The sequence below is a fragment of the Sus scrofa genome, chromosome 3, assembly GCF_054392235.1.
Source record: "Sus scrofa isolate SSC_HxYL_T2T_F1_AM1 chromosome 3, Sscrofa_HxYL_maternal_Yorkshire_Landrace_v2.0, whole genome shotgun sequence".
Lineage (NCBI taxonomy): Eukaryota > Metazoa > Chordata > Mammalia > Artiodactyla > Suidae > Sus > Sus scrofa.
In genome coordinates, this window is record NC_139385.1 from 16,021,169 (window position 1) to 16,044,887 (window position 23,719).

Below are 23,719 nucleotides of genomic sequence, written 5' to 3' on the forward strand. Positions count from 1 at the left end.
GCCTCAGCACGTGCCTACCTCGTACCTACCTTGTTGAAGTGGCTGGCATAGGCGGAGTTTCCCAGGCCAAACACGGCATATCGCATACCCTTCAGGTAGGTTTTGCCAAATCGAAAGTCACTGGCTGCCTCCTCCAGCCACTTGCAGAACCACTCTGCGCTCTCCGTCGGGCGACCATCCGTGTAGGTGGCAACCAGGAAGGCACAGACACTCTTACTAGTGACCTAACCAAGAAAGTAACTGTTTCAGAAGAGTTGCCAAGACTTGTTATCACAACGAAGAAAATCCTTTTTAAAACGCCGACATTCAGAGTTCCCGTCGTGGCGCAGTGGTTAACGAATCCGACTAGGAACCATGACGTTGCGGGTTCAACCCCTGGCCTCGCCCGGGGGGCTGAGGGTCCAGCACTGTCGTGAGCTGTGGTGTAGGTTGCAGACGTGGCTCGGATCCCGCGTTGCTGTGGCTGTGGTGTAGGCCGGCAGCTACAGCTCCAGTTAGACCCCTAGCCTGGGAACCACCATATGCCGTGGGAGCAGCCCTAGAAAAGGCAAAAAGACAAAAAAATTAAAAAATAAACTACTTGAAAAATTAAAGCAATCAAACTTTAAAATGACTTAACACTCACTTGGCACCATCATCTCCATGGGACACAAAACACATCTAAGTGCTGTGAGCCAGCATTTCACCTGCTGTGTTACCTTAACAGCTCCAAGTAGGAGGGAAGTTCTAAGTCATCTCTTATGAGTAAGAATTCCGAGTTTGCTAAGAATTTTTAACAAATAATTTAGAGCAGATTCAAGCTCACTCTTTGGCACCCAAGGATGCCAGAGGCTGACGCGCGGTTCACGTGCACAGCACACAGCCACACAAATCGTCTCGGAGTCAAAGCAGGAAGGAACTTCAGACCGCCCAAGCTTTCCACCCTAATCTCAGCCCCAGGAAAGTGACACAGCACACCCGGGGGCCCCACGCCACCCTCGGCCACATCACTTCAGATCCACGCCCGGACCACACTGATCTGATGGACCCTGAAAACGCAGCCAGCTGCCGTCTCTTAGCGTGAACACTGAATTTACTCTGAAGAGTCTACTTCTCCCAGAACACAGGAGGTCAATACAATTGGAAAGTTGTGATTGAAGGGGGAAAAAAAAAAAAAAAAAGACAATTACCAACCTCTTCTAGCAGATAATCGTCCGGATCATATGCCTTCAGATCCACCACTGCCACAGGCAGGTCAAGGGAGGTCACTGCTTCTGCCAGAATTGCTGCAAACCCCTAACAGGAAAAAAAAAAAAAAAAAAAAAAAAAAAAAAAAAAAAAAAAAACCCAGTGAAGCCTTCAATAAGCTAAATAAGTGAAAAATACAGTCTTCATTTCCTTCCGATGGCGAGGAGATGAGGCACCTGTCATGGAAAACTTACCCTGGCACTGACAGGTCTCATCATTCACACAAATACTGTTCTCACCTCTACCACACAATTTCTCACATGCTTCAATTATACGTCAGGAAAGCCGAAAAAATTTATAGAAAGGAGGAAAGGGTGAGGATGCAGGAGTCAGCTAAAAAGCCCAGAAGCCAAAGTGTGAAAATCTGACGATCAAAAAAGAAAAGAGCTGACAGACTGACGTGATGAAAATACATAATGATACTCAAAGAAAAAGGGAAAACTTGGTAACCCAGGAAAAAAATTCAGGAGTTCCCAGGTGGCGCAACAGGTGAAGGACAAGGATCTGGCGCTGTCACTGCTATGGCTTGGTCGCTGCTGTGATGCAGGTTCGATCGCTGGCCCTGGAACGTCCGCATGCCTCAGGCACGGCCAAAAACCCAAAATTTATCCTTTTCCAATAGAAACTGGACTTCAGAGTAAACAAATAGATGCCCGCTCCACCCACCCCCCCCCCCGCCCCCCGCCCTGAAATTGAGTTGCTTCAGGATGGGGGCCGGTCATGGGAAAACCAACCCTGGGGGTAGAGGCTTAGACCTTTCTCGCCTTCTCACCCAGTGAGCAGAGGAGGGGCAGGAGGTGAAGTTCAATCAAAGAGGGCCAAGGCCAATGACTTAATTCAATCAGTCCTACTTAAATGACAGGGGTGGGGACACACCAATAGGCCGGAGGTAGATGGCCCAGATAGGACTGGAAGGGCCACCACCCCTCCCCTGAGACCTGCCCTCTGCGTCTCTTCCATTTGTCTTTCCAAGCTGCATCCATCAGAATAAACCAGGAAAGCGCTCGTGCAGCAATTCCCAGCCTTCTGTGCGTCGTTCTAGGGAATCGGCGAGCCTTAGGGGAGATTGTGGGAATTTACGGCTGGGCGGTCAGAAGTACAGGTGGCCCCTGGGACCTGGGGCAGGTGTCTCAGGGAGGTGTGACAATAACCTGGGTAGTCACTACCAGCGTCAGCTTGTTGCTGGGGAAAAACAAGTATCTGGTGTCAAAAAACACTGCCACGAGCCTCAGAGGTAAAGATTTGAGCCAGGAGCTCCCTTTGTGGCTCAGCAGTTAATGAACCCGACTAGGAGCTATGAGGATTGGGTTCAATCCCTGGCCTTGCTCAGTGGGTTAAGGATCCAACATCGCCATGAGCTGTGGTGTAGCTCACAGAGGCAGCTTGGATCCAGTGTTGCTATGGCTGTGGTATAGACTGGTGGCAACAGCTCCAATTAGACCCCTAGCCTGGGAACCTCCATATCCTGCGGGTTAGGACCTAAAAAAGGAAGAAAAAAAAAAAAAAAAAAAAAAGATTTGAGCCAAACCTGGAGGAAATGAGAGAGCAAGCAATGAGGCCACCCCCAGCAAAGGGACACATGAGTGAAAAGGGCCAAGGCAGGAGCACACGTGGAACAGAGGCTGATAAAAGCGGGGACAAAGGACGTGGGGAGGAGGTAACGGGACCCAGACGGGAGGGCCTCCGGGCACCGGGACGGTGCTGCCATTTACAATAAGTGCACGAGGGGGTCATCGCAGGGTTTGAACCAAGGTGACTAACGCGATTTCAGCTCAGTTCTCACAGGTCCTGTGGTTGCTCAGTTGAGCGGACGCTGAGGTCAGGGAGGTGCTGAACGGAGGAGCCCGAGGCTGAAAGGACCGCAGTAGCCCAGACAAAACAGGGGGGAGGGCAGCCGGGACCAGGGCAGCAGCCGTGAAGGTGGCAAGAGGTGGCCGGAAGCTGCGCCTATTCTAAAAGTAGAACACACGGGACTTGCTGACAGACTGGGTGCGGGCAGTCAGAAAAAGAGAAAAGTCCAAGGTTCTTTCTGAACTGGGCAACTGGAAGGATGACGTTGCCATTTATCGAAATGGCAGAGACTAGAGGGGGAAGAGGCCTGGGCAGGGAACTGGGAGCTGAGTCGGGAGCATGCTAATTTTGAGTCGCCTCCTACACATCCTATGAAGATCAGGGAGAGAATGGAACTCACTGAAATACACTCTTACATGCAAAGGATGCTACGAAAATGGAAAAGAATGGCATTTTTGCAGTTAAAACATGGGCAAACTAAATCATTCATAAAAAGGTTTGGAATTGAAATCCAAGAACCCAGAGTGTAAAGAAAAAATCAACAAAACTGTGAGAGAAAGAATGTGAGACATAAAGACCATCACGCCATGGCTCAGCAAAAACGAATCCAACTAGTATCCAAGAGGACACAGGTTCGATCCCTGGCCTTGCTCAGTGGGTTAAGGTTCTGGGGTTGCCATGAGCTGCAGTGTAGGTCGAAGATGTGGCTCGAATCTGGTGTTGCTGTGGCTGTGACCCACAGTTACAGCTCCTATTCGACCCTAGCCTGGGAACCTCCATATGCCGTGGGTGCAGCCCTAAAAAATAATAATAAAATAAAATGAAGACCATCTAAAAGGTCCAACGTCTGCTAACAAGAGTCCCAGAAATAAAGAACAGAGAAAATGGAAGGGAAAAAAGTTTACAAGAGAAATATTAGCAGAATTGATGAACACAAATCTTCAAAAGAGCCCAAGTATCCAATACAATAGCTGAAACAGACCCAACCTAGACACCTTCTCACAGAAGCTCCAAACATCAAGGATAAAGGAATGATTCTAAAAGCTTCCAAGAAGAGAGTGCCCATCATGGCTCAGTGGTTAATGAATCCGACTAGGAACCATGAGGTTGCGGGTTCGATCCCTGACCTAGCTCAGTGGGTCAAGGATCCGGTGTTGCTGTGAGCTGTGGTGTAGGTCGCAGATGTGGCTCGGATCCTGTATTGCTGTGGCTGTGGCGTAGGCTGGCGGTACAGCTCCCATTAGACACCTAGCCTGGGAACCTCCATATGCTTTGGGAGTAGCCCTAGAAAAGGCAAAAAAAGACAAAAAATAAAAGTAAAATAAAAAATAAAAGCTTCCAAGGAAAACAACAGCAAAAAAGCCACCTACAAAGGGATGAGGGGATTGACCTTGTCTGCTGAAGACAAGGAAGTAATATCTTCAAAGTTGTGCGGAAAAACTTTGACCAAGTGTTCCATACCCAGCTAGACATGATTCAATCAGACATGAAAGCCAAGGAGAAATTCGGGCGGCACCCCTTTAAGGAGGGCCATTTACCTTTTATCAACCAAGATGTGAGCAACAATATTAAGCTGCTGAGATCCGAAGAACAGACTCATAGAAGTCATTAACTTTTATCTAACTTGTTAGATAATCTAGAAACTCAGAACAAAGAGGTTAAAGAAATAAGCCCCAGGGGAACGAAAAACAGAAATGGTTAAAATAGATCCTCCAAAGAGTATTTTTCTTAGGAACTCTCTGTACACCTGGATTTGTTACCATCTGCAAGTATTAATTTGATATTTTTTAAAAATGTAAAAGCACACATAAAAGAGGCTGGGAATGAGATCTTTTACGAGTAACATAAAAGGACTTGGTTTTGGCGGCTCAGATTCTTTTCTGACATTTCCTCCTGCCTCTGCTGCTTAAGACTGAAGTTAATTCCAAGTACCTTCAATTAGGATGTGGAGCAAAGCACCAGCACTGAGAACTGAAAATCTTTTAAAAGGGCGTATTCTGCAAAACATCCACAAGAGGGCAGCAGATCCCTTTCTAATAGGCTACCGAAATATCGATATTGAGCATTTTTAAAATTCATTTTCAGTGTTAGCCTTAGAACCTTTTCCTAGAAAGCAATAGCTGCAACCTTCATAACAAAGAAGCAGGCAGCATCCAGCTCTAGTTAAGGCATCTTTCAGCTATGTATCTGCAGCCTGTATTTCACCTGTATTAGATAACGTGTCGTTAACACTTTTAACACTATCAGAAGTCAAAACACATTTCATTAAATAGATGTGTGAAGTTGTGAAAGTAAGGGCCCATCTTGGACACTACTGCTGCCATTTTTCACTATCCCCTATGTTTAGACCCACAGGCGCCAATAATGGAACTCCAAGTCTCCATTCCACTGAGCAGAAGCAAGCTTCAGGACAAAGACCTCTCAGGATAATGCCCACTAGACACCCCCTCATCAGTGACATTGGGCACAAGACATAAAACCCACCTACTGCCCCACAAAGGAAAAATGTAGGCTAGCAAAAGGAAAAAAGAAGATGAAAAGAGGTTAGACGACCACTTTGGGTCACTGGTACAGGGGGCTTTTCAAAGATTTGCTTAAAAGATCAGGCAACCCAAGGAAAAGTAGGATACAAAGTTCTCACCTTTGCTGTGCCAGTCTGGGAACCATAGAAAATCTTCACTCCAGACACAAAGACTTCCTTCCTTTCAAGAGAGAGAGAGCCATTGGTCATCAAATTCCGTGATGCATTTTGAACAGTCTTTTCCTGTGAGTTCTTGTCCTTGAAATAAACACAAAATCCATTAAATGTGACTCTTTTCCCAACTTCATTAGGACAGATACTGACCTTGATTTTATTATTATTCTCTTAATCTCTCGACTGTACTCCTTGTGTATTAACCCCTTCATATAATCAGGTTCTTTAAAGGGAGGGCGCACATTTCTTAAGACTATAACGACTGCTGCTCCCTCCAGGATCAAACTACGCATACTTTCATTCATAATACGTTGTAGTGGATCATTAATAGGAACTTATTTTCTGATTCTTAATTAGTGGAAAGAAAAGAGAAGACTATTACCCCTTAAAGGTGCTGAACAGGTTTGTTGCTTTTGCAAAAGTTTAATTTTTCATTCCAAAGTCTTCCTATATCTTAAGAAGACTTACACTGCCCATTCAAGACAAGGTAAACAACTTAGTCTATAAAAACCGACCAAAAAAATATTTCTGCATTAAAAAATACATCTAGAGGGCGTTCCCATCGTGCCGCAGCGGTTAACGAATCCAACTAGGAACCATGAGGTTGCGGGTTCGATTCCTGGCCTTGCTCAGTGGGTTAACAATCCGGCGTTGCCGTGAGCTGTGGTGTAGGTCGCAGATGCAGCCCGGATCCTGCGTTGCTGTGGCTCTGGTGTAGGCCGGTGGCTGCAGCTCCGATTCGACCCCTAGCCTGGGAACCTCCATATGCCGCGGGAGCGGCCCAAGAAATAGCTAAAAAAAAAAAAAGACAAAAAAAAAAAATATGTCTAGAGACCAAACATAAAAGTTCCTTTGAGGAGTTACAGCTGTGGCACGGGGGTTAAGAATCCGACTGCAGCAGCTCTGGTCACAGCAGGGGTGTAGGTTCCATCCCCAGCCCGGTGCCCTGGGTTAAAGGATCCAGCTTTGGTTCATCCCTGGCCCCAGAACTTCCTCATGCTGCAGACGCAGCCAAAAAATAAAAATTCCTTAGCTTTTCTGTACTTTTCTGGAAGCCTTAGAAAAAAATCTGCATTTTGAATTGTCTGTAAAAACCGACACCAAATACTTCCCTGTGAAAAAAAATAAGTCCACTTACCTGCTTCCTGATAACAATCTGGAAACATATCCAAAGGCTAAAGCCAAAGGCTAAGCCCAAATATATGTAAAACCTGTTTATCCATAATGATATCAAAGGCGAGGAGAAGTCCCACGTATCCAAAGGATCTAAATTTAAAATGATACATTAATGTAATTTTATTTAAAGCTACATAAACAAAGATACCCATCCTTATTTTAAAGGGGGAAAAAAACAAAGCAACCTTCATATTCAACAAATCAGCTAAGAAATATATAAAAAGCAACTCTAATAAAAACAACACATTATAGGAGTTCCCGTCCTGGCACAGGAAACGAATCTGACTAAACCATGAGGGTTCCATCCCTGGCCTTGCTCAATGGGTTAGGGATCCGGCGTTACTGTGAGCTGTGGTATGGGTCGCAGACGTGGCTCCGATCTGGCTTTGCCGTGGCTGTGGCATAGGCCGGCAGCTACAACTCTGATTCAACCCCTAGCCTGGGAACCTCCATATGCCACGGGTGAAGCCCTAAAAAAAAAGGCAAAAAAGAAAAAAAAAAAAAAAAACAAACAAAAAACAACACATTATGTGGTAACGTGATATAATTCTGACTGTAATGCTAATTCAAAAAATATATAAAATTTTATTTCATTTGGTTATAGCATTCGGAAAAGAATGAACATAAAGTCAAAACACTTTATGTGGAATTATACTAATTAACCAAGTTAATTTTGTTTTGTTATGCTGCTCCATAAGAAAACCCTAAAATAAAACCGAAAGTATTCTTTTTTTAATTTTATTTTTAGAGACCAAGAGCTACTTGCACAAGTAACTGACCTCAAGTCCCACTTTTTAAAGGGAGCTATGGATGGACCTGGCCTTAAATGCTGAACTTGGGGGCAATTTTAAAAGCCGAAATCTAAAATTGGGGGTTTACAGGTGCTACTCCATCCTAGAAAGGACCAAAAGTCCTCAACACCCGTGGGTGAGGGGGAGAGGCGGTTTTTTCTGCCCTTTACATGAGTTTAGGGGCATAGGTCTATACTCATCTCCTAGCCTCAAAAGGCCAAAGCCAGGTCACAAGCAGGGATCAGTCCTCCCTTGTCCTCAGCAACACTGGTCCCAGGGTGAGAAGGTCAACGTATTCCGGGGGAAGGGGCCCGAGGGTCTCAGAAAAACGGCTCTCTCCCTTCCCGCCCCAGGAATCTTGCCCGCTGGGGGCCCTTACCCATTCTTCTTAGAGCCCAAGTCCTGCGGCGCGACTGGAGCCCAGGACAGCGGACCTAACAAACCTAGCGTCCGGCGCGAATACTGGGAAACCGCCAGAACCTCCTTGTAGCATTAGCCGTGTGCCCAGAGCCTGAGAAACTGGGGGCAGCCATGCCATTCGCAGGCCTGTCTGGATTGGCTCAGAGGGGGAAGGGGCGGGCCCAGAGGCGAGCTCCGCTCAGAGCTTGGTGAAAAGAAACCGGAGAGCTCCCGGCCCCGCTCGGATTGGCTCAGAGGGAAAAGGGGGCGGGCCCAGAAAAAACACCGCCCAGAACTTGGTGAGTGTAATCCAGAGCACTCCCGGCCCCGTCGGATTGGCTCAGAAAGGGAAGGAATGGGCCCAGAGAAAAGCCCTGCCCAGGGCTCCGAGAATGGAAACTGGAAAGCTCCTGCACACTCAGGAATCCGCATAGAGGAGGGAACGGACTTTGAGAAAAGCCGAATTAGACAGGAGTGATTTAGGGGAAAAAATGGGGGGTGAGGAGCGTTAAAAGAGACTAAGGGCATAATCAACCGAATGCAATTTGTGATCCCATTTGAATCTCAGTTGAAACACACCAACTGTAAAAAAGGCATTATTTAGGGTAAATTTGATTGTGAGTTGGCTAGGAGGTGTTATTAGGGGATTATGGTTAATCTTGTTAGGTGTATCTGTTGGAAGTTTCACTATTTAAAGCTAAAACCACAAGATGATTTGCTTTAAAATGCTCCAACCAAAAAAAAAAGAGGGAGAATGAAACAAGAAAAGCAAAATATTGATAATTGTTGGAAAGAATGATGGGTACATGGGGGCTCATTACACTTTTCTCTAAGTATTTTGTGTTACAATTTTTATATAAGGTAAAGTTAAGGGGGGCGTGGCCCTGAACTCCCGGAACTATGAGGCACCGGCGTCAGAGTTTCCACCCGGTCCCCAAACATCTCCACCAGCCAATCAGAGCTCTTTGGTTCTTTCGCGAAAGTAAATTACGTCAAGGAAGAGCGCTACTCTTTCCGGCGCCGAATGATGTCGTAAAAGCCACAATGCGCAGGCGTTTTTGCCCCCTCTTCCTCGCGCGGTTCCCGCAACACCTGACGCCTGCGCAATAAGTCAGCTGGGTGTATTGGGGTGGCCCGCGAGGGTGTTAGTCACTGCGTCGCCCAGTCTGCGGGCGTGACTGTGCCGCTCGCCGGGTGGTTACATCGAGGCGCAGGTGGCCTCAGGCCGGCGGCGCGGGTTTACCTTGGTTCGCCGGTCCCAAGGTCGCTGAGTGGCCGCGATGTCGATTTTCACCCCCACCAACCAGATACGCCTGACCAATGTGGCTGTGGTACGGATGAAGCGAGCCGGGAAGCGCTTTGAAATCGCCTGCTACAAAAATAAGGTCGTCGGCTGGCGGAGCGGCGTGTGAGTGACCCTCTCCCTCCGATCCCTGGCGGGAGCTGGAGCTGATAGCCTTGGAGCCCACCTCCCTCTGGTTGTCTAATGAGTTTGCCATGCTGGGGTCTTGTCAGGGAAGGAAGTGGGAAGTTTACTCCTGCTGCTCGCGCTTAGCGTCTAAAGCGAACGTTCTCTTTTTTGTTTTGTTGGTGTGGTTTGGGGTTTGGTTTTTGCTTTTGCTGTAATGTCATAAAAGCTACGGCCAAGAAACCCTTCTAATTGTGGTTCTTTTCTCGGAATGATGATCAAGGCAAAGGTCGTAGTCTTCCAGGTACTTCTATAGTTTGTGCATGTCACAGATCTAAGCCCAGTAATTTAACTAGAGTGCGTAGCATATTCACTGCTGCCATCTAGAGAACGGAATTCCTTGGCGGCAGCCTGACCCCACCCCTCAGTGATTCACGCATATTCCCACGATGTTTTTCCCCAGTGAGTAAATGTGAATACAAATGGAGTTCTCAATTTGGAAAACGTTCCCCGGGCACCAAGGGTCGTTTAGAAGTAGTTGTTTCTTACTATTTGTATCGTTGCCGTCTTGGATTTATATGTGAACGAACTTCCAAGTTGCAAAAGTATTTATTTAGGACTTTCTCTCCTGTTCTCACAAGGGAAAAAGATCTTGATGAAGTTCTACAGACCCACTCAGTGTTTGTAAATGTTTCTAAAGGTCAAGTTGCAAAGAAGGAAGATCTCATCAGTGCATTTGGAACAGATGACCAGACTGAAATCTGTAAGCAGGTGCGTTCTAACCACTGCAGCATAATCGACCCTAATATCCATTTGTGGTGTAAGTACTTAGAGATAGGTTAAACTTTAAAGTATTATTTTTAGCAATTATTTTCTCCTGCTGTATAGCAGTGGAAACTATTTCTAGTCACTTATGATAGAGCATGATAATGTGAGAAAAAAGAATGTATATGTGTATGTGTGACTGGGTCACCTTGCTGTACAGTAGGAAATTAACAGAACACTCTAAACCAGCTATAATGGAAAAAAATAAAAATAATTAATAAAAATAAGTATTATTTTGGGGTTGGTTACTTTTTTTTGTTTTTTTGTCTTTTGAGGGCCCCATCCACACCATATGGAGGTTCTCAGGCTAGGGGTCCAATCGGAGCTGCAGCTGCCAGCCTACACCACAGCAACTTGGGATCTGAGCTGTGTCTTCGACCTACACCACAGCTCACGACAAACACCGTATCCTCAACCCACTGAGTGAGGCCAGGGATCAAACCGCAACCTCATGGTTACTAGTCAGGCTCGTTAACCACTGAGCCACAATGGGAACTCTAAAATAAGTATTATTTTTTGGAATGAACAGTTACCATGAAGTAATTTGGTGTTTACAGCATCATTTTTAGTAATTCAAGACATGGATATTTTTGTCAAAGCTGCCCCAAATTAGATTTCCTACTAAACTGCCTTATTTCATCCATTTATGTATTTTTATTGTAACATAACTGAAAATAAAATTTTAAGTATTTCATCATTTACACCCTTCACTAAGATTACTTTTACCCCTCCCCTCACCTAAATGAGTATGATTTTAGAACAAGATAATCTGGTGCATCCTTTAAGCAAAGCTCAAATTACTGCCAAGTATCAGTATCAGAGAATGAAATTTAATTCTAATTTTAGTTTTAATTTTCTCCCCAGTTATTAATTCCATGGTCAGTTAGCCAATAATGTGAAATAAAGACATTGCTTTCTTGGAGTTCCTGTCTCAGCGCAGTGGAAACAAATCCGACTAGGAACCATGAAGTTGTGGGTTCGATCCCTGGCCTTGCTCAGTGTGCTAAGGATCTGGCGTTGCTGTGAGCTGTGGTGTAGGTTGCAGACGCGGCTTGGATCCCGCGTTGCTGTGGCTCTGGCGTAGGCTGGTGGCTACAGCTCCGATTCGACCCCTAGCCTGGGAACCTCCATATGCCGTGGGAGCGGCCCAAGAAATAGCAACAACCAAAAGACAAAAAAAAAAAAAAAAGATATTAAAAAAATGAAGACATTGCTTTCTTAAACTCGTTGGGGTTTTGGTTTTGTTTTTTTGTTTTTTTGGTTTTTTTTTTAGATTTTGACTAAAGGAGAGGTTCAGGTGTCTGATAAAGAACGACATACACAGCTGGAGCAGATGTTTAGGGACATTGCAACTATTGTGGCTGACAAATGTGTGAACCCTGAAACAAAGAGACCGTACACTGTCATCCTTATCGAGAGAGCCATGAAGGACATCCACTATTCAGTCAAACCCAACAAGAGTACAAAACAGCAGGTGAGTGGGTTTTTACTGTCATCAAAAACCCTCCGTGAAAATCAGTGTTCCCTGAGGAAAATAAAGTAATCAGTCCGTAATAACAAGATGGTGCTACTTGGAAGCAAGAGGGTAGGAGGTTTGGGGAGAGAGGAAGGAAAGGACAGGAGGTTTAGAGAGGAGTGGTGGGATTTTTTTTAACCAAACTCAAATGTACGAGGATTCATTTTCCTATTGAAGTCAGACCTTGAAAGATAAAACTTGGATTTTTAAAGAATCATTTTTAACTCCACCTGTTAGAATTTTTATTATTTTTAGATGACACACACGATGAATGTCACTGTTTTAAAGCATACAATTCAGGAGTTCCCTTCGTGGCGCAGTGGTTAACAAATCTGACTAGGTTTCAGGTTCAATCCCTGGCCTTGCTCAGTGGGTTAAGGATCCGGCGTTGCCGTGAGCTGTGGTGTAGGTTGCAGACGCGGCTCGGATCCTGCGTTGCTGTGGCTCTGGCGTAGGCTGCTCAGATCCCAAGTTGCTGTGGTGTAGGCTGGCAGCTGTAGCTCCCATTGGACCCCTAGCCTGGGAACCTCCATATGCCACGGGTGCAGTCCTAGAAAAGACAAAAAAAAAAAAAAAAAAAAAAAGCATACAATTCAATCAAAAAAAAAAAAAAAAAATCAAACGGAAGTTCCCATCATGGTGCAGTGGAAACTAATCTGGCTAGGAACCATGAGGTTGTGGGTTCAATCCCTGGCTTTGCTCAGTGGGTTAAAGATCCAGCGTTGCTGTGAGCTAGAATGTAGATAGCAGAAGCGGCTCAGATCTGGCGATGCTGTGGCTGTGGTATAAGCCGGTAGCTGTAGCTCCTATTCACCTCCTAGCCTGGGAACCTCCACATGCTGCATGCGTGACCCTAAAAAGCAAAAAAAAAAAAAAAAAAAAGCATAGAATTCAATCGTGTTATTCACAAGTTTCTGCAACCCTCCCTACTACCTAATTTGAGAATGTTTTCATCTCCCCACAGTGAAATCCTTACCTGTCAACTACAAATTTTATTTCTGTTTCTATGGACTTGTCGAGTCTGTACCTTTCATATAAATGGAATCATACAATATGTGGCCCTTTCAAGATTTATCCGTGCTGTAGCACAAGGCAGTACTTTATTCCTTTTTAGGACTGAATTGTATGGAAACGCTTTTTGTTCATTCATCAGTCAATGGTCAGTTGGGTTGTTGCCACTTTTTAGCGACTATTGATAATGCTGCTATGAAATTCATTACAAATTTTAGTGGGGACCTATATTTCCCTGTCTCTCTACCCGGGAGTGGAATCGATAGGGCATGTGGTACCTGCATTTAACCTTTTGAGGAATTGCCCAACCATTTTCCAAAAGAGCTGGGTCTTTTTACATTTCCCCAGTCAGTGCACAAGGGCTCCAGTTTTTCCACATCTTCAATGATGTTTGTTATTGTCCACCTTTTTGATTATAGCCATCCTGGGAGTATCATTCTGGTCTTGACTTGCATTTCCCTAATGATGGATGGTTTGAGCATATTTTCATGTGTTTATTGATATATTGACCCTCTGTCTTCTTTGAAGAAATCACTCTTCAGATCCTTTGACCATTTTTCAGTTGATTGCCTTTTCATTATTGAGTTGCAAGAGATCTTTATATATTTTATGCTAGTACCTTATCAAATGTATGATTTGCCAGTGTTTTCTCATATTCTATGGGTTATCTTTTCACTTTCTCAGTCAGTAGTGTTTTGTTTTTTTTCGTGTGTGTGTGTGTGTGTGTGTGTGTGTGGAGGTCACATGGAGTTCCCGTGCCAAGGCTTGAATCTGAGCCAGAGGTGTGACCTATGCCACAGTTGTGGCAACACCAGATCCTTAACCCACTGCACCAGGCTGGGGAGCGAACCCCCATCCTGGCACTGCAGAGACACCATCCATCCCGCTGCCCCACAGCAGGAACTCAATGGCAGTTTTTTGAAGCACTAATGTTTTTCATCTTAAAGTCCAGTTTATCTGGTTTTTTTTTTTTTCCCCTTTGGTTGCTTACATTCTTCTTGTCATCTCAGAAACTTCATCCAGTCCAGCTAGATGGAAACTGCTTTGTTTTGTTTTGTATTTTGGCCACACTCACAGCATGTGGAGTTCCCAGGCCAGGCATGGAATTCGAGCCGCAGTTGCTGTAATGCTGGGTCCTTAACCTGCTGTGCCACTTGGGAGCTTCTGGGAACTGCTTTATTTTGAATACCTTCCACGATAACGCAGCAGAAGAAACAAAGACAGTGCAGATGTTGTCATTTTTGTGTTGCTAGGCTTTGGAAGTGATAAAGCAGTTGAAGGAGAACATGAAGATAGAACGTGCTCACATGAGACTGCGGTTCATTCTTCCAGTGAACGAAGGGAAGAAGCTGAAAGAAAAGCTCAAGCCTCTGATCAAGGTTATTGAAAGTGAAGACTACGGTCAACAGCTGGAAATTGTAAGATTAACACACTGCTGTTTCTTTACTTCCGTGTTACTGAAACGTCGATCTTCTAGTCGTAAATTTCACAAACAGTTAGAAGGTGTGACTAGTAAGACATTTGCAGAAACAGCCTTAGCTAGAATTCGGGGAAAGGTCAAGGTCCACATCAAACCAGACCACTTACAACTTTGGTTTGTTGGTTAAATTAATCATGATGACACGACGTGGGTCGTCTTCATTTTCGGTGAGGAAAGATCTTTTACAGTGAGTTTGCTATTAGGAGGAAATTGGAACTAAGCCTAAAAGTTTGTCCATTTCATTTACCACACAGCAATTTAAAGAAGCAGCAAAAAGCCTCATTTCTTTGGGTCTTCACCGGACCCCCCAGACTTAGAGCACCTTCAGCTGTCTGCAAATACCTGTCTCAGAGCTAGACAGCTTCCTGACAGATGAGTGAGCTCCAGAGCATTGGTTGTTGAGCTTTCCACTCTAGCCGTGAGCAACACTCTGACACTCTCTGAAGTTCTAAAATCTGCAAAACTTTGCTCCTAGTTTTTGAATAGGCCTTCTGGCTTCTTGGTTTTATTGCTTCAAATGTGTTTACAAAGAGGTGATTTCATTGCACCGTACCTTCATGCTGAATTGTAGAGTGAAAAGGACCAGAGTCCTCTAATGCAGCCGCTACATTTTACAGCTAAGGAATCTAGAACAGTCCTAGGCGTCTAGAAAAGCCAGGAGGTTAATGCCTGTCCCAGGGCCTGCATGTGTACTTAGGGGCAGAGGCTGGGCCAGAAGCTGTGCAGAGGCTGGGCCCATTGTCCTGTGCATTGTCTTGTCTGATGCGCCTAGAACTGCGGTTGTAGAGAGATCTGGAAAGTGTGGTGTGTTCATCTCAGAGGAAGTTAAACGGTGTCCCTTCTGTTGGATTGCTCTTCCTCGTGTGGTCAACAGCTGTGGTAAATGTTTCAGGTGTGTCTCATCGACCCCGGCTGCTTCAGAGAAATCGATGAGCTGATAAAAAAGGAGACGAAAGGCAAAGGTTCTTTGGAGGTGCTCAACCTGAAAGATGTCGAAGAAGGAGATGAGAAATTCGAGTGACAGTCTCCAGTGTCTTCAGCTGGCCAACACTAAAGCGTTTTCGTTTCCCACAATCCTGTTTTCTTTCTGTGATCTGCCAAAAACTTGCTCGGAAGGTTTGATGTTTTTCCATCTTTGTGGCAAACATGTATTCAAAAAGACTTTCCTAAGTAAGTGTTATAATGTGGGATTGATGTAGTTTTAATTATAAAACGGGGTTTTAGGCAAAAGTGAAAAATCTAAGATAAAGCCCGGAGTAGCATCTCGTTGCTGCCGTAGGCCTTTGTAGCTTTCCAGGGTGAAAGTCATTCCAGACAACCCTTGTGGATAAAAAGTACATTGTACACTGGGAGGATGTATCTGTATGACAGAAAGGAAGTATTTGCCAGAAAAGAAAATACAGAGTGTCTAATTCCTACCTAAAAGAAACTCGTGTATGGGGGAACTCTGTCGTGACATCGTGACCTAATAGAAAGCCTGGATGGTAACTTCCTGATTATCTGAAAAATAGATGTATGATGAGTGAGCAGGACTTAAATAATATTCATCAGACATGCTGCCATAACCTAGATTATAGTCATTTTTAATTCTCAAAGTTTATAATATATATTACTAGAGCTGAAATTATATGCAATCAATAAAACCACTTTTTATTTTTGTTAAACTATGGCTTGTATTTCTAGACAGCTTCCTAACTCCCTTTCTTTTCTCTGCTTCTTGTTTGGTAGGATTGGAGAGTTCTTAGCAGGACTTAATTCAGTATGAGGAATGCTCAGAACAGGGCCTGTTCTGTTAAATACCTGGTAAATCTTAGCTACTATTATCTGAGATATAGTTGAACTTAAGTATTTTAGTATTTGAACACTTAAATAGACAGTGTGCAAGTTTTTCAAAATCTCCTTTTCTTTGGAGTTCCTGCTGTGGTGCAGCGGGATGAGCAGCGAGCATCTCTGGAGCACTGGGACTCAGGTTCAGTTCCCAGCCCGGCACAGTAAGTTCAGGATCCAGCGTTGCCACGGTTGCAGCGTAGGTTGAAACCTCAGACCCGAGAAGTCCATGTGCCATGGGGCAGCCAAAAAAGAAAAAAAATCTATTTGTCTTCAAAAGAGATAGTGTAGAATACAGAGTAGGGCTTCACTCAAAATGACCATGCAGATGTATTTCGTGGACAGCAGTTTTCAAATGAAAAAAGAGTTCTTCCCTTGAACAGGTTCTGATTGGTTTTCTAAGCACATAGAATTTGCTGCTAATTCAAGTTCCCAGAAATGCCCCTTTTACAATAATTTCAATAGATATTATGAAGTCAGAATTTTTTCTCTTCATGTTCGAAGCGTTCTGGTTTGATAATTTGGGAATACGCACTGGTGTGAATGCCGAAATTGAACTGTTTTGATAACAATCTCTAAGTAACCCCCTCACTGGTTCCATTTTACTTAGACAGTTTATTGTTTGACAAAGTAATCTAAATTTGAAGTCCCGGGAAATAATTTTAACCGGTGAGGTTTATACTTTATTTCTAGCCACAACAGTGAGAGCAGTGTTTCAGGTTGAAAGTGGTAATTGCTAAAAAATGTTCAAGGGCTGCATCTCCAGCAGAAAAGGAGAAGGTTTCGCCAGCATTGCCTTAAGTTTCTCCCATCCTCATACTCATGTCTTCTAAAGCCGGAACCTCAAGGAGTGTCAAATGTAGATCCATCTGAGTCATGTTCCTGAACCTATAAAAAATAAAAAAATTTACCTTCTACTAATTGTCGTTCGTAATCATCTTCCCACTGCTGAAATGGATTGCCTCAGGGCTTATCTCTTTGTTTGGCATTTTCCATGCAAGCTTTTTTGTGCACATTTGGTCAGAGTGAGGTTGCAGATTAAGCTGCTTCTGTTGGCTCAGCTTTTTTCTGGGCAGCTTCCCTGGTCCCACACAGTTACTTGCTCCCAGCCTCCATAACCTCATACCACTCTGAACTGCCCTCATTTGGCCCTACCTCGTATTCCAGAGAGCTGCTGAAACGCCCGCCTGACACACCCGATTGGGGGCAGGAGATGAGCCAGTTGTGTGTGTGCCCCCCATGGTTTGGATCTAGTGGTTGTGGAGTAAATATCTGAGGACTGAGAAGCATGCTCTCCGGCGGGGCGGGGGTGGGGAGGGTCCCCTGCCATCAGCAGTGAGGACGAGTAATGACAAATTTGGCTGCTAATGACTTTTTTTTTTTTAGGGCCGCACCTGTAGCATATGGAAGTTCCCAGGCTAGGGGTGGAATTGGAGCTGCCGCTGCTAGCCCACACCACAACAAGGCCAGATCCAAGCCACATCTGCGGCCTACGCCACAGCTCACAGCAATGTCGGATCCTTAACCCACTGAGCGAGGCCAGGAATCAAACCCACATCCTCACGATACTAGTCAGGGTCTTAACCCGCTGAGCTACAACGGGAACTCCAAATGACTTTTTCAAATCCACCATTAAAGCTCGATTGAGTTTTTGTCAGCTCAGCTAGAGCTTCCCACTGTTCACAGCCATGCACGCTGGTGTGCCACGGGTGGTTTCTGTCTGTGCAGATGCCCTCAGCCCTCAGGGCTTTGTCTCTGCCTGCAAACAGCCCCTCTCATTTACCACAGGGTGTCATGCACACGTGTTCCATGGGCTGTGATGGGGGGAGGCATCAGCCCCACATCCCATTGCAACCTACCTGCTTCCTCCAGGCCCCCATCATAAGGTCCCTATGATTTTGGTAGCAGCCAGTTTCCTTATTTATAGTTTTTTGTGTACCTGCTCTTAGATTATTGAAATTTAAGGTATTGACTCTTTGAAAATAATTTTCTGCTGCTGCACATACACTAGAGGTGGTTGTGAATACATAGTTGGCCACTAATAGTATTAACGGCTGAGATGATGAGAGCCATTGCTTTTCATCTCCACGTGACTATTAGTGGTACCTACAAAACGAATGCATCTAAATGTAATTTTAGAGCGGCACCTGTTCTCCTGAGCTAAGAGTCTAATCCTGACCAAATTCTTTCTCAGCTTGGATATTCCAAAAACAGTTTCACAGCACTGTGAGCAAACATGCTTGAGTGGCCCAGAGCCCCTTCCAAACACCCCACGAAGAGTCATCAGCTTCACCAAATTCCTACATATTTTTGGTTGGGAAAGAATGGAGATAAATGGTGAATGGAGTCGAAAAGAACAGAGTCCTTTCTACTGCAGAGAGGAGCGGACCTGTCCTCTGTACTCAATACCACTCGTATCTGAGATTTTTCTGCCCGGAGAGCTGGCCACTTTAATGCCAAAAGAGTCTTGAGTGGCACTCTCACTGGGGCAGACAAGCATGGTTGTCGTGCTTTTGAAGGAAAGGGGCCACAAGTTCATTCATTTGTCACTGTTGTGCAGAGATAGAAACGATCAAGACTGGGAATCTTGCAGGTAAATCAAAGTAAAATAGTTTGGGGTTTAAAGTTAAAACTGCAGGAGTTCCCGTCGTGGCGCAGAGGTTAACGAATCCGACTAGGAACCGTGAGGTTGCGGGTTCGATCTCTGCCCTTGCTCAGTGGGTTAACGATCCGGCGTTGCCGTGAGCTGTGGTGTAGGTTGCAGATGCGGCTCGGATCCCGCGTTGCTGTGGCTCTGGCGTGGGCTGGCAGCTACAGCTCTGATTCAACCCCTAGCCTGGGAACCTCCATATGCCTTGGGAGCGGCCCAAGAAATAGCAAAAAGACAAAAAATAAAAATAAAAAATAAAAGAAAGCTAAAACTGCAGATTACAGAAAGGTTTGGGGCATACATTGGTGTGACAAAGGGGAAGAGGGAAGCATTTCTTAATGAAATGGGTATAAAGAGATAATTCTGTAAAGTTTGAATGAGCTACTGCCTGGCTTTCTCAGATGTGGTGATTGTTCAGGAGTTCAATAATTTTGTTAAACAGGCTGCCCTAAGTAAGATTTCATATTAGTATAGAATATTATTTTTAAAAGGGCTTATCAAAGGAGATGCCATCGTGGCTCAGCAGTAACAAACCTGACTAGTATCCATGAAGACTCAGGTTCGATCCCTGGCCTTGCTCAGCAGGTTAAGGATCTGGCGTTGCGGTGAGAAATGGTGTAGGTCACAGACAACTTCCATATGCCGTGGGTGGGGCATTAAGACAAAACAAAAAACAAAAAAAACAAAACAGGGTTTGTCAGAGTTCCCAGGTGGCCTAGCAGGTTAAGGATCTGATGTTATCACTGCTGTGGCTTGGGTTCAGTCCCTGGACAGGGAAGTTCTGCATGCTGCAGGTGCAGCCAAAAAGAAAAAAAAAAAGGAGGCTTGTTATCACTGCAGTTGGGATTTGCTTTTGAGTAAAAACCAGTTAAAGAACACTACAACCGTGTAAAGTAGGAACATTTGTGTTACCAAATCAAGCAAAAAGAGCTTGATGGATCTTCTCGAGATACAGAAGGTATAACTTGAAATATTCATGAAACTTCCCTTGGAGGCTCGTCTAAGAAAGACAGACATCCTCCAGAGCAGTGAGTACCAGGTACAAAGAGGCCATTCTGACTTCATTCAGGAAAGCTGAGTGAGCCTCCGGTATTAAGTGGGTGTGAATACAGAAGATAAACTTCTTGCAACTATGAACCCCCCCAAACCAGAGTCAAGGGCCCTCATTCTCAGGTGTCAGTTCACCCCAAAGCTGATGTTCACAGAGGCAACTTTACACAGTGTATTCTTGCGTCAGAAAAGTCAGACATTCACCCACAGTAGTTCATTTTCCCAAGCAACCCGCAGAAGCGTTAGTCCTTAATAAAATGTCCCCAAACTCCAAGATCCTTACTGTCAACGAGTCCCAAAGTTTATGAGAGCAATAGCATAAACATTTTTATTACATGTTTAGCATAAGATTTGTGTGTATGTGTGTGTGTGTGTGAATTGTTTAGAAAATTTGTTATGGCCACACCCTCAGCACATGGAGGTTCCCGGACCAGGGACTGAATCTGAGCCCCAGCTACACCACCAGATCCTTCAACTCACTGTGCCAGGCTGGAAATTGCACCCACAGCTCAGCAGCAATCCCAGCTGCCGCAGTCAGATTCTTAACCCCCTGCACCACAACAGGCTTTCTGCCATACAGAACTGTGAGGTAACAAGTTTATGCATTTTAAACTGCTAAGTTGGAGCAAATGTGTTACGAAAGAAGTAGAAACAAAATGTTCTGGATATTTCGATATGGTGAACAAAATAATGGGTGATTTGCTCAATGACCCCTGTGTTATTGATTGTATATCTGAGTTGGACTCCTACATCATAACATGGAGAAAATTAATTTTGCATGAATTATAGGACTAAGTGTAAAAATAAAATCAGGAACATGTTAGAAAATACAGGAAAATACCTGAAAGAGGCTTTTTTTTTTTTTTTTTTTGTCTTTCGCACAGGAGTTATATGGAAGTTCCCAGGCTAGGGGTAGAATCAGAGCTGTAGCCACAGCCACAGCAATGCTGGATCCGAGCCCTCTCTGCGACCTACACCACAGCTCACAGCCGAATCCTTAACCCACTGAGCGAGAGTGGATCGAACCTGCGTCCTCATGGATGCTGGTCAGATGTATTTCCACTGAGCCACAACAGGAGCTGCCTGAACGAGGCATTCTTAAGGAAAACAGAACCTACAAAATTATAAAGGAAAACAATAAGAGATTTAACCACATAAAAAAGCAGAATGTCTCAATGACAAAAGATAGCTCAAGAGAGTTTAGAGAAAATATGATTGAAAGTAAAATAAACATTTAAGACAGGTGGGATGCCAACAAATCAGGACAAACCAATAAAAAAAGTCCTTAGGCTCAACCCCAGGCACTAGAGATAAATGCAAAATAAGACGGTCAGCTTCTCTCAGAGAAATGCAAAATAATGAAAAGTCTTTTTCTAGCCATCGTATTGAGCAAAACGTAAAAGATTAATTCTGATACTGGTGAGGGGGTATCAGTGTGGGGGAGGGACCAAGGGAACAGGCATTTTCACACGTTTACTGATGGAAGTGTAAGTTGTTACACCTTTCAGGAAAGCAACCTGGTGGTATGTTTAAATTTTTAAGTATGTGTATCTTACCTTTAGGTATCTATCCTCCAGAAATAAAATTATCTAAATTTTAAGGGTATGTATACACGGATGTTTTCTATGGAGAAGACTTAAAAATAACTATCAATAGCACATAGTTAAATAAGTTGAGATCCCTCCTTATTGTAAAGTATTAAGTAGTTTTTATAAATGAGACATATCTCCGGGTTCTATAGAGACCTAATATTCCATAATGTCCGTGATAATAGAAAGTAGAGGAGTTCCTGTCATGGCTCAGGGGTTAACAAACCCGACTGGTATCCATAAGGATGAGGGTTTGATCCCTGGCCTCACTCAGTGGGTAAAGGATCCGGTGTTGCCTTGAGCTGTAGTGTAAGTTGCAGACAAGGCACTGATCCAGAGTTGCTGTGGCTGTGGTGTAGGCCAGCAGCTGTAGCTCCAATTTGACCCCTAGCCTGGGATCTTCCATATACTGCAGGTGCAACCTGAAAAAGACAAAAAAAAAAAAAAAAAAAAGAAAGAAAGAGGCAGATGTGGTGGGGTGGGCAGAGAAGCCCATCACGGAGCAGTGCATTATGGTTTCATCCCGTTCTTGTCCCTTTTTCGGAGGTGTAGGGACGAAGACTTTTCCAGCTGGGTTCTTTAGCGGTTTGCATAGTTTAATTGACACAAGACGGATGAGCAGAAGAAAAGCAAATTGAATTGCAAACATAAAGGAACCCACACAAACATGAGGCTCAAAGTGACCAAAGCAGGCAGCTTTTAAGCAATAAATTCATGAAGCAACAAGACGAAGGGGTTGGGGCTTGGGGTAGCAAATTAATGAAGAAACAGTGTTTCTACAGCCCTGTGGTCCCTAAATCCTGTCTCTGATTATAATATACCTTCTACCCTCCTGGTCCAGAGGGGTCACGGTTCATGTGGGAGACTACTGCTTTCAGGAGGACAAAGGAGGTCAAGGTGTCTTCCTTGCAGTGACTCCTTTTTTTTTTTTTTTTTGTCTTTTTAGGGCTACGCCCAAGGCATATGGAGGTTCCCAGGATAGAGGTTGAATCGGAGCTACAGCTGCTGGCCCATGCCACAGGCACAGCAACACCAGATCTGAGCCACGTCTGCAGCCCCCGCCACAGCTCATGGCAATGCCGGATCCTTAACCCACTGAGTGAGACCAGGGATCGAACCTGCAACCTCATGGATGCTAGTCAGGTTCACTAACCACTGAGCCATGATGGGAACTCCAGAAGTTTGTTTTTTTTAAATAAGCTTTTTGGTAAATTTAGAAAGACATCCAATCTTTATTCTCATCCATGTTCCCTTTCAAGGATCTCTTCCGCCCTGCCCTTTGAAAACCCTGGGAAACTTCCCTGGTTCTGGGAACTTGAGGTCTTAAACTCTGTCCCTTGTGTGACCAGGACCTTAACAGATGACCCTGGCCCTAGAGAGCAAGTTGCAAGAGCAAAAAGCCCAAGAAGGAATGTGAGTTGTTTCATATCGAGGTCCTGCACCTCGCTGGGGCACTAGGAGGTCCGGATGCTGTGAGGCTACTTAGGACAGCCGCCGGGGAAGCCGGGGAGCATTTATAACACAAATCACGCAGAGACAGGAGGTGGTAGAAGGTTCCCAGTGAAAGGGGAGGAGAGGAGGGTTTGGAGTAGAACACCTGCTTCTCGCCACAGTTCACCTCGCCAGGGGCAGACAGTGTGAGCTAGCCCTGACCTTGCTTCCTGTAGCTCTCCTCCAAGGCTGAGTTCAGCCCAGGCATTCGGTGCCAGTGAAACAACTGCCACATTTTCTTGTCCTTGAGTCTCATGACATGGATCTTAGATCTACGTCTTTATTTATTTATTTATTTGGGCCTCACCCACAGCATGTGAATGTTCCCAGGCCAGGGATCGAAGCCAGGCCATAGCAGTGACCACACCAGATCCTTAACCCACTGAGCCAACAGGGAACTCCCGAATCTCCTTTAATCAGTCTTTGAATGTTCTGCCTTTCTCCAAATAGTCTAGCCTATTGTAAACCACAGAAGGGCAAACAAGCAGGGCATCCTACATGGACATTTTTGGAGCAACCCATTTTCTATCATTTTCCATTTTCCATCATGACTCAGCCTGTGTGTACATCATATATCAACACAGGTTTTGCCAAGAAAAAAATTCCCTTATTTCATGCACTCTCTTGTGTCTATTATTTTCTGTTTCACTGCTTTTCTTTTTTCTTTTTTTATTGTTCTTCATGCCAGCCATGATCTGCAGTTTCAAAAGCATTGCTCTATGTCACATCATCCCAGATCACAAGTCAAGTCTTTGGGGGAAGGGTTATGGCTTTTCCACTGTCCTTTTTCTTG

At 44.7% G+C, this 23,719-nt stretch overlaps 2 protein-coding genes across 9 annotated transcripts in view; one reads left to right on the forward strand and one right to left on the reverse strand.

Annotated features, from left to right (window-relative positions):
• Positions 1–8,242, reverse strand: part of TYW1 (tRNA-yW synthesizing protein 1 homolog (S. cerevisiae)) — a 254,780-nt gene extending 246,538 nt beyond the window's left edge. For all 6 annotated transcript variants that reach the window (XR_014840300.1, XR_014840299.1, XR_014840298.1 and 3 more), the window contains exons 1-5: positions 8,060–8,242; positions 6,852–6,979; positions 5,660–5,797; positions 1,174–1,275; positions 30–224 (exon numbers count right to left, since the gene is read on the reverse strand). Coding sequence is in view for 2 of the 6 variants with exons in the window: in XM_003481010.5 (XP_003481058.2) it covers positions 30–224; positions 1,174–1,275; positions 5,660–5,797; positions 6,852–6,979; positions 8,060–8,063 (567 nt within the window). In the remaining 4 variants the exon portion in view is untranslated. The remainder of the gene's footprint in view (positions 1–29; positions 225–1,173; positions 1,276–5,659; positions 5,798–6,851; positions 6,980–8,059) is intronic.
• An 889-nt stretch (positions 8,243–9,131) lies between these two features.
• On the forward strand, positions 9,132–17,063 carry SBDS (SBDS ribosome maturation factor). 3 transcript variants are annotated; one of them, NM_001244393.1, is made up of 5 exons: positions 9,132–9,487; positions 10,129–10,258; positions 11,586–11,786; positions 14,093–14,257; positions 15,212–16,226. In NM_001244393.1, the coding sequence occupies exons 1-5, from the start codon at positions 9,360–9,362 to the stop codon at positions 15,338–15,340; spliced, it is 753 nt and encodes a 250-aa protein (NP_001231322.1). In that variant the 5' UTR covers positions 9,132–9,359; the 3' UTR covers positions 15,341–16,226. The 3 variants fall into 3 exon arrangements, with proteins under 3 accessions (NP_001231322.1, XP_084871745.1, XP_084871747.1); XM_085015619.1 differs by having other exon boundaries at positions 9,193–9,487; positions 10,129–10,680; positions 11,340–11,786; positions 15,212–17,063; XM_085015621.1 differs by lacking the exon at positions 9,132–9,487 and having other exon boundaries at positions 10,129–10,625; positions 11,411–11,786; positions 15,212–17,063.
• The last annotated feature ends 6,656 nt before the right edge of the window (positions 17,064–23,719 follow it).

Excerpts from the sequence above, each read along its gene's own strand:
- SBDS (NM_001244393.1), top strand. The coding sequence starts at position 9,360 with ATGTCGATTTTCACCCCCACCAACCAGATACGCCTGACCAATGTGGCT. Across the intron at positions 10,259-11,585 it reads AGACTGAAATCTGTAAGCAG|ATTTTGACTAAAGGAGAGGT; the intron begins GTGCGTTCTAAC and ends TTTTTTTTTTAG. Across the intron at positions 11,787-14,092 it reads ACAAGAGTACAAAACAGCAG|GCTTTGGAAGTGATAAAGCA; the intron begins GTGAGTGGGTTT and ends TTGTGTTGCTAG.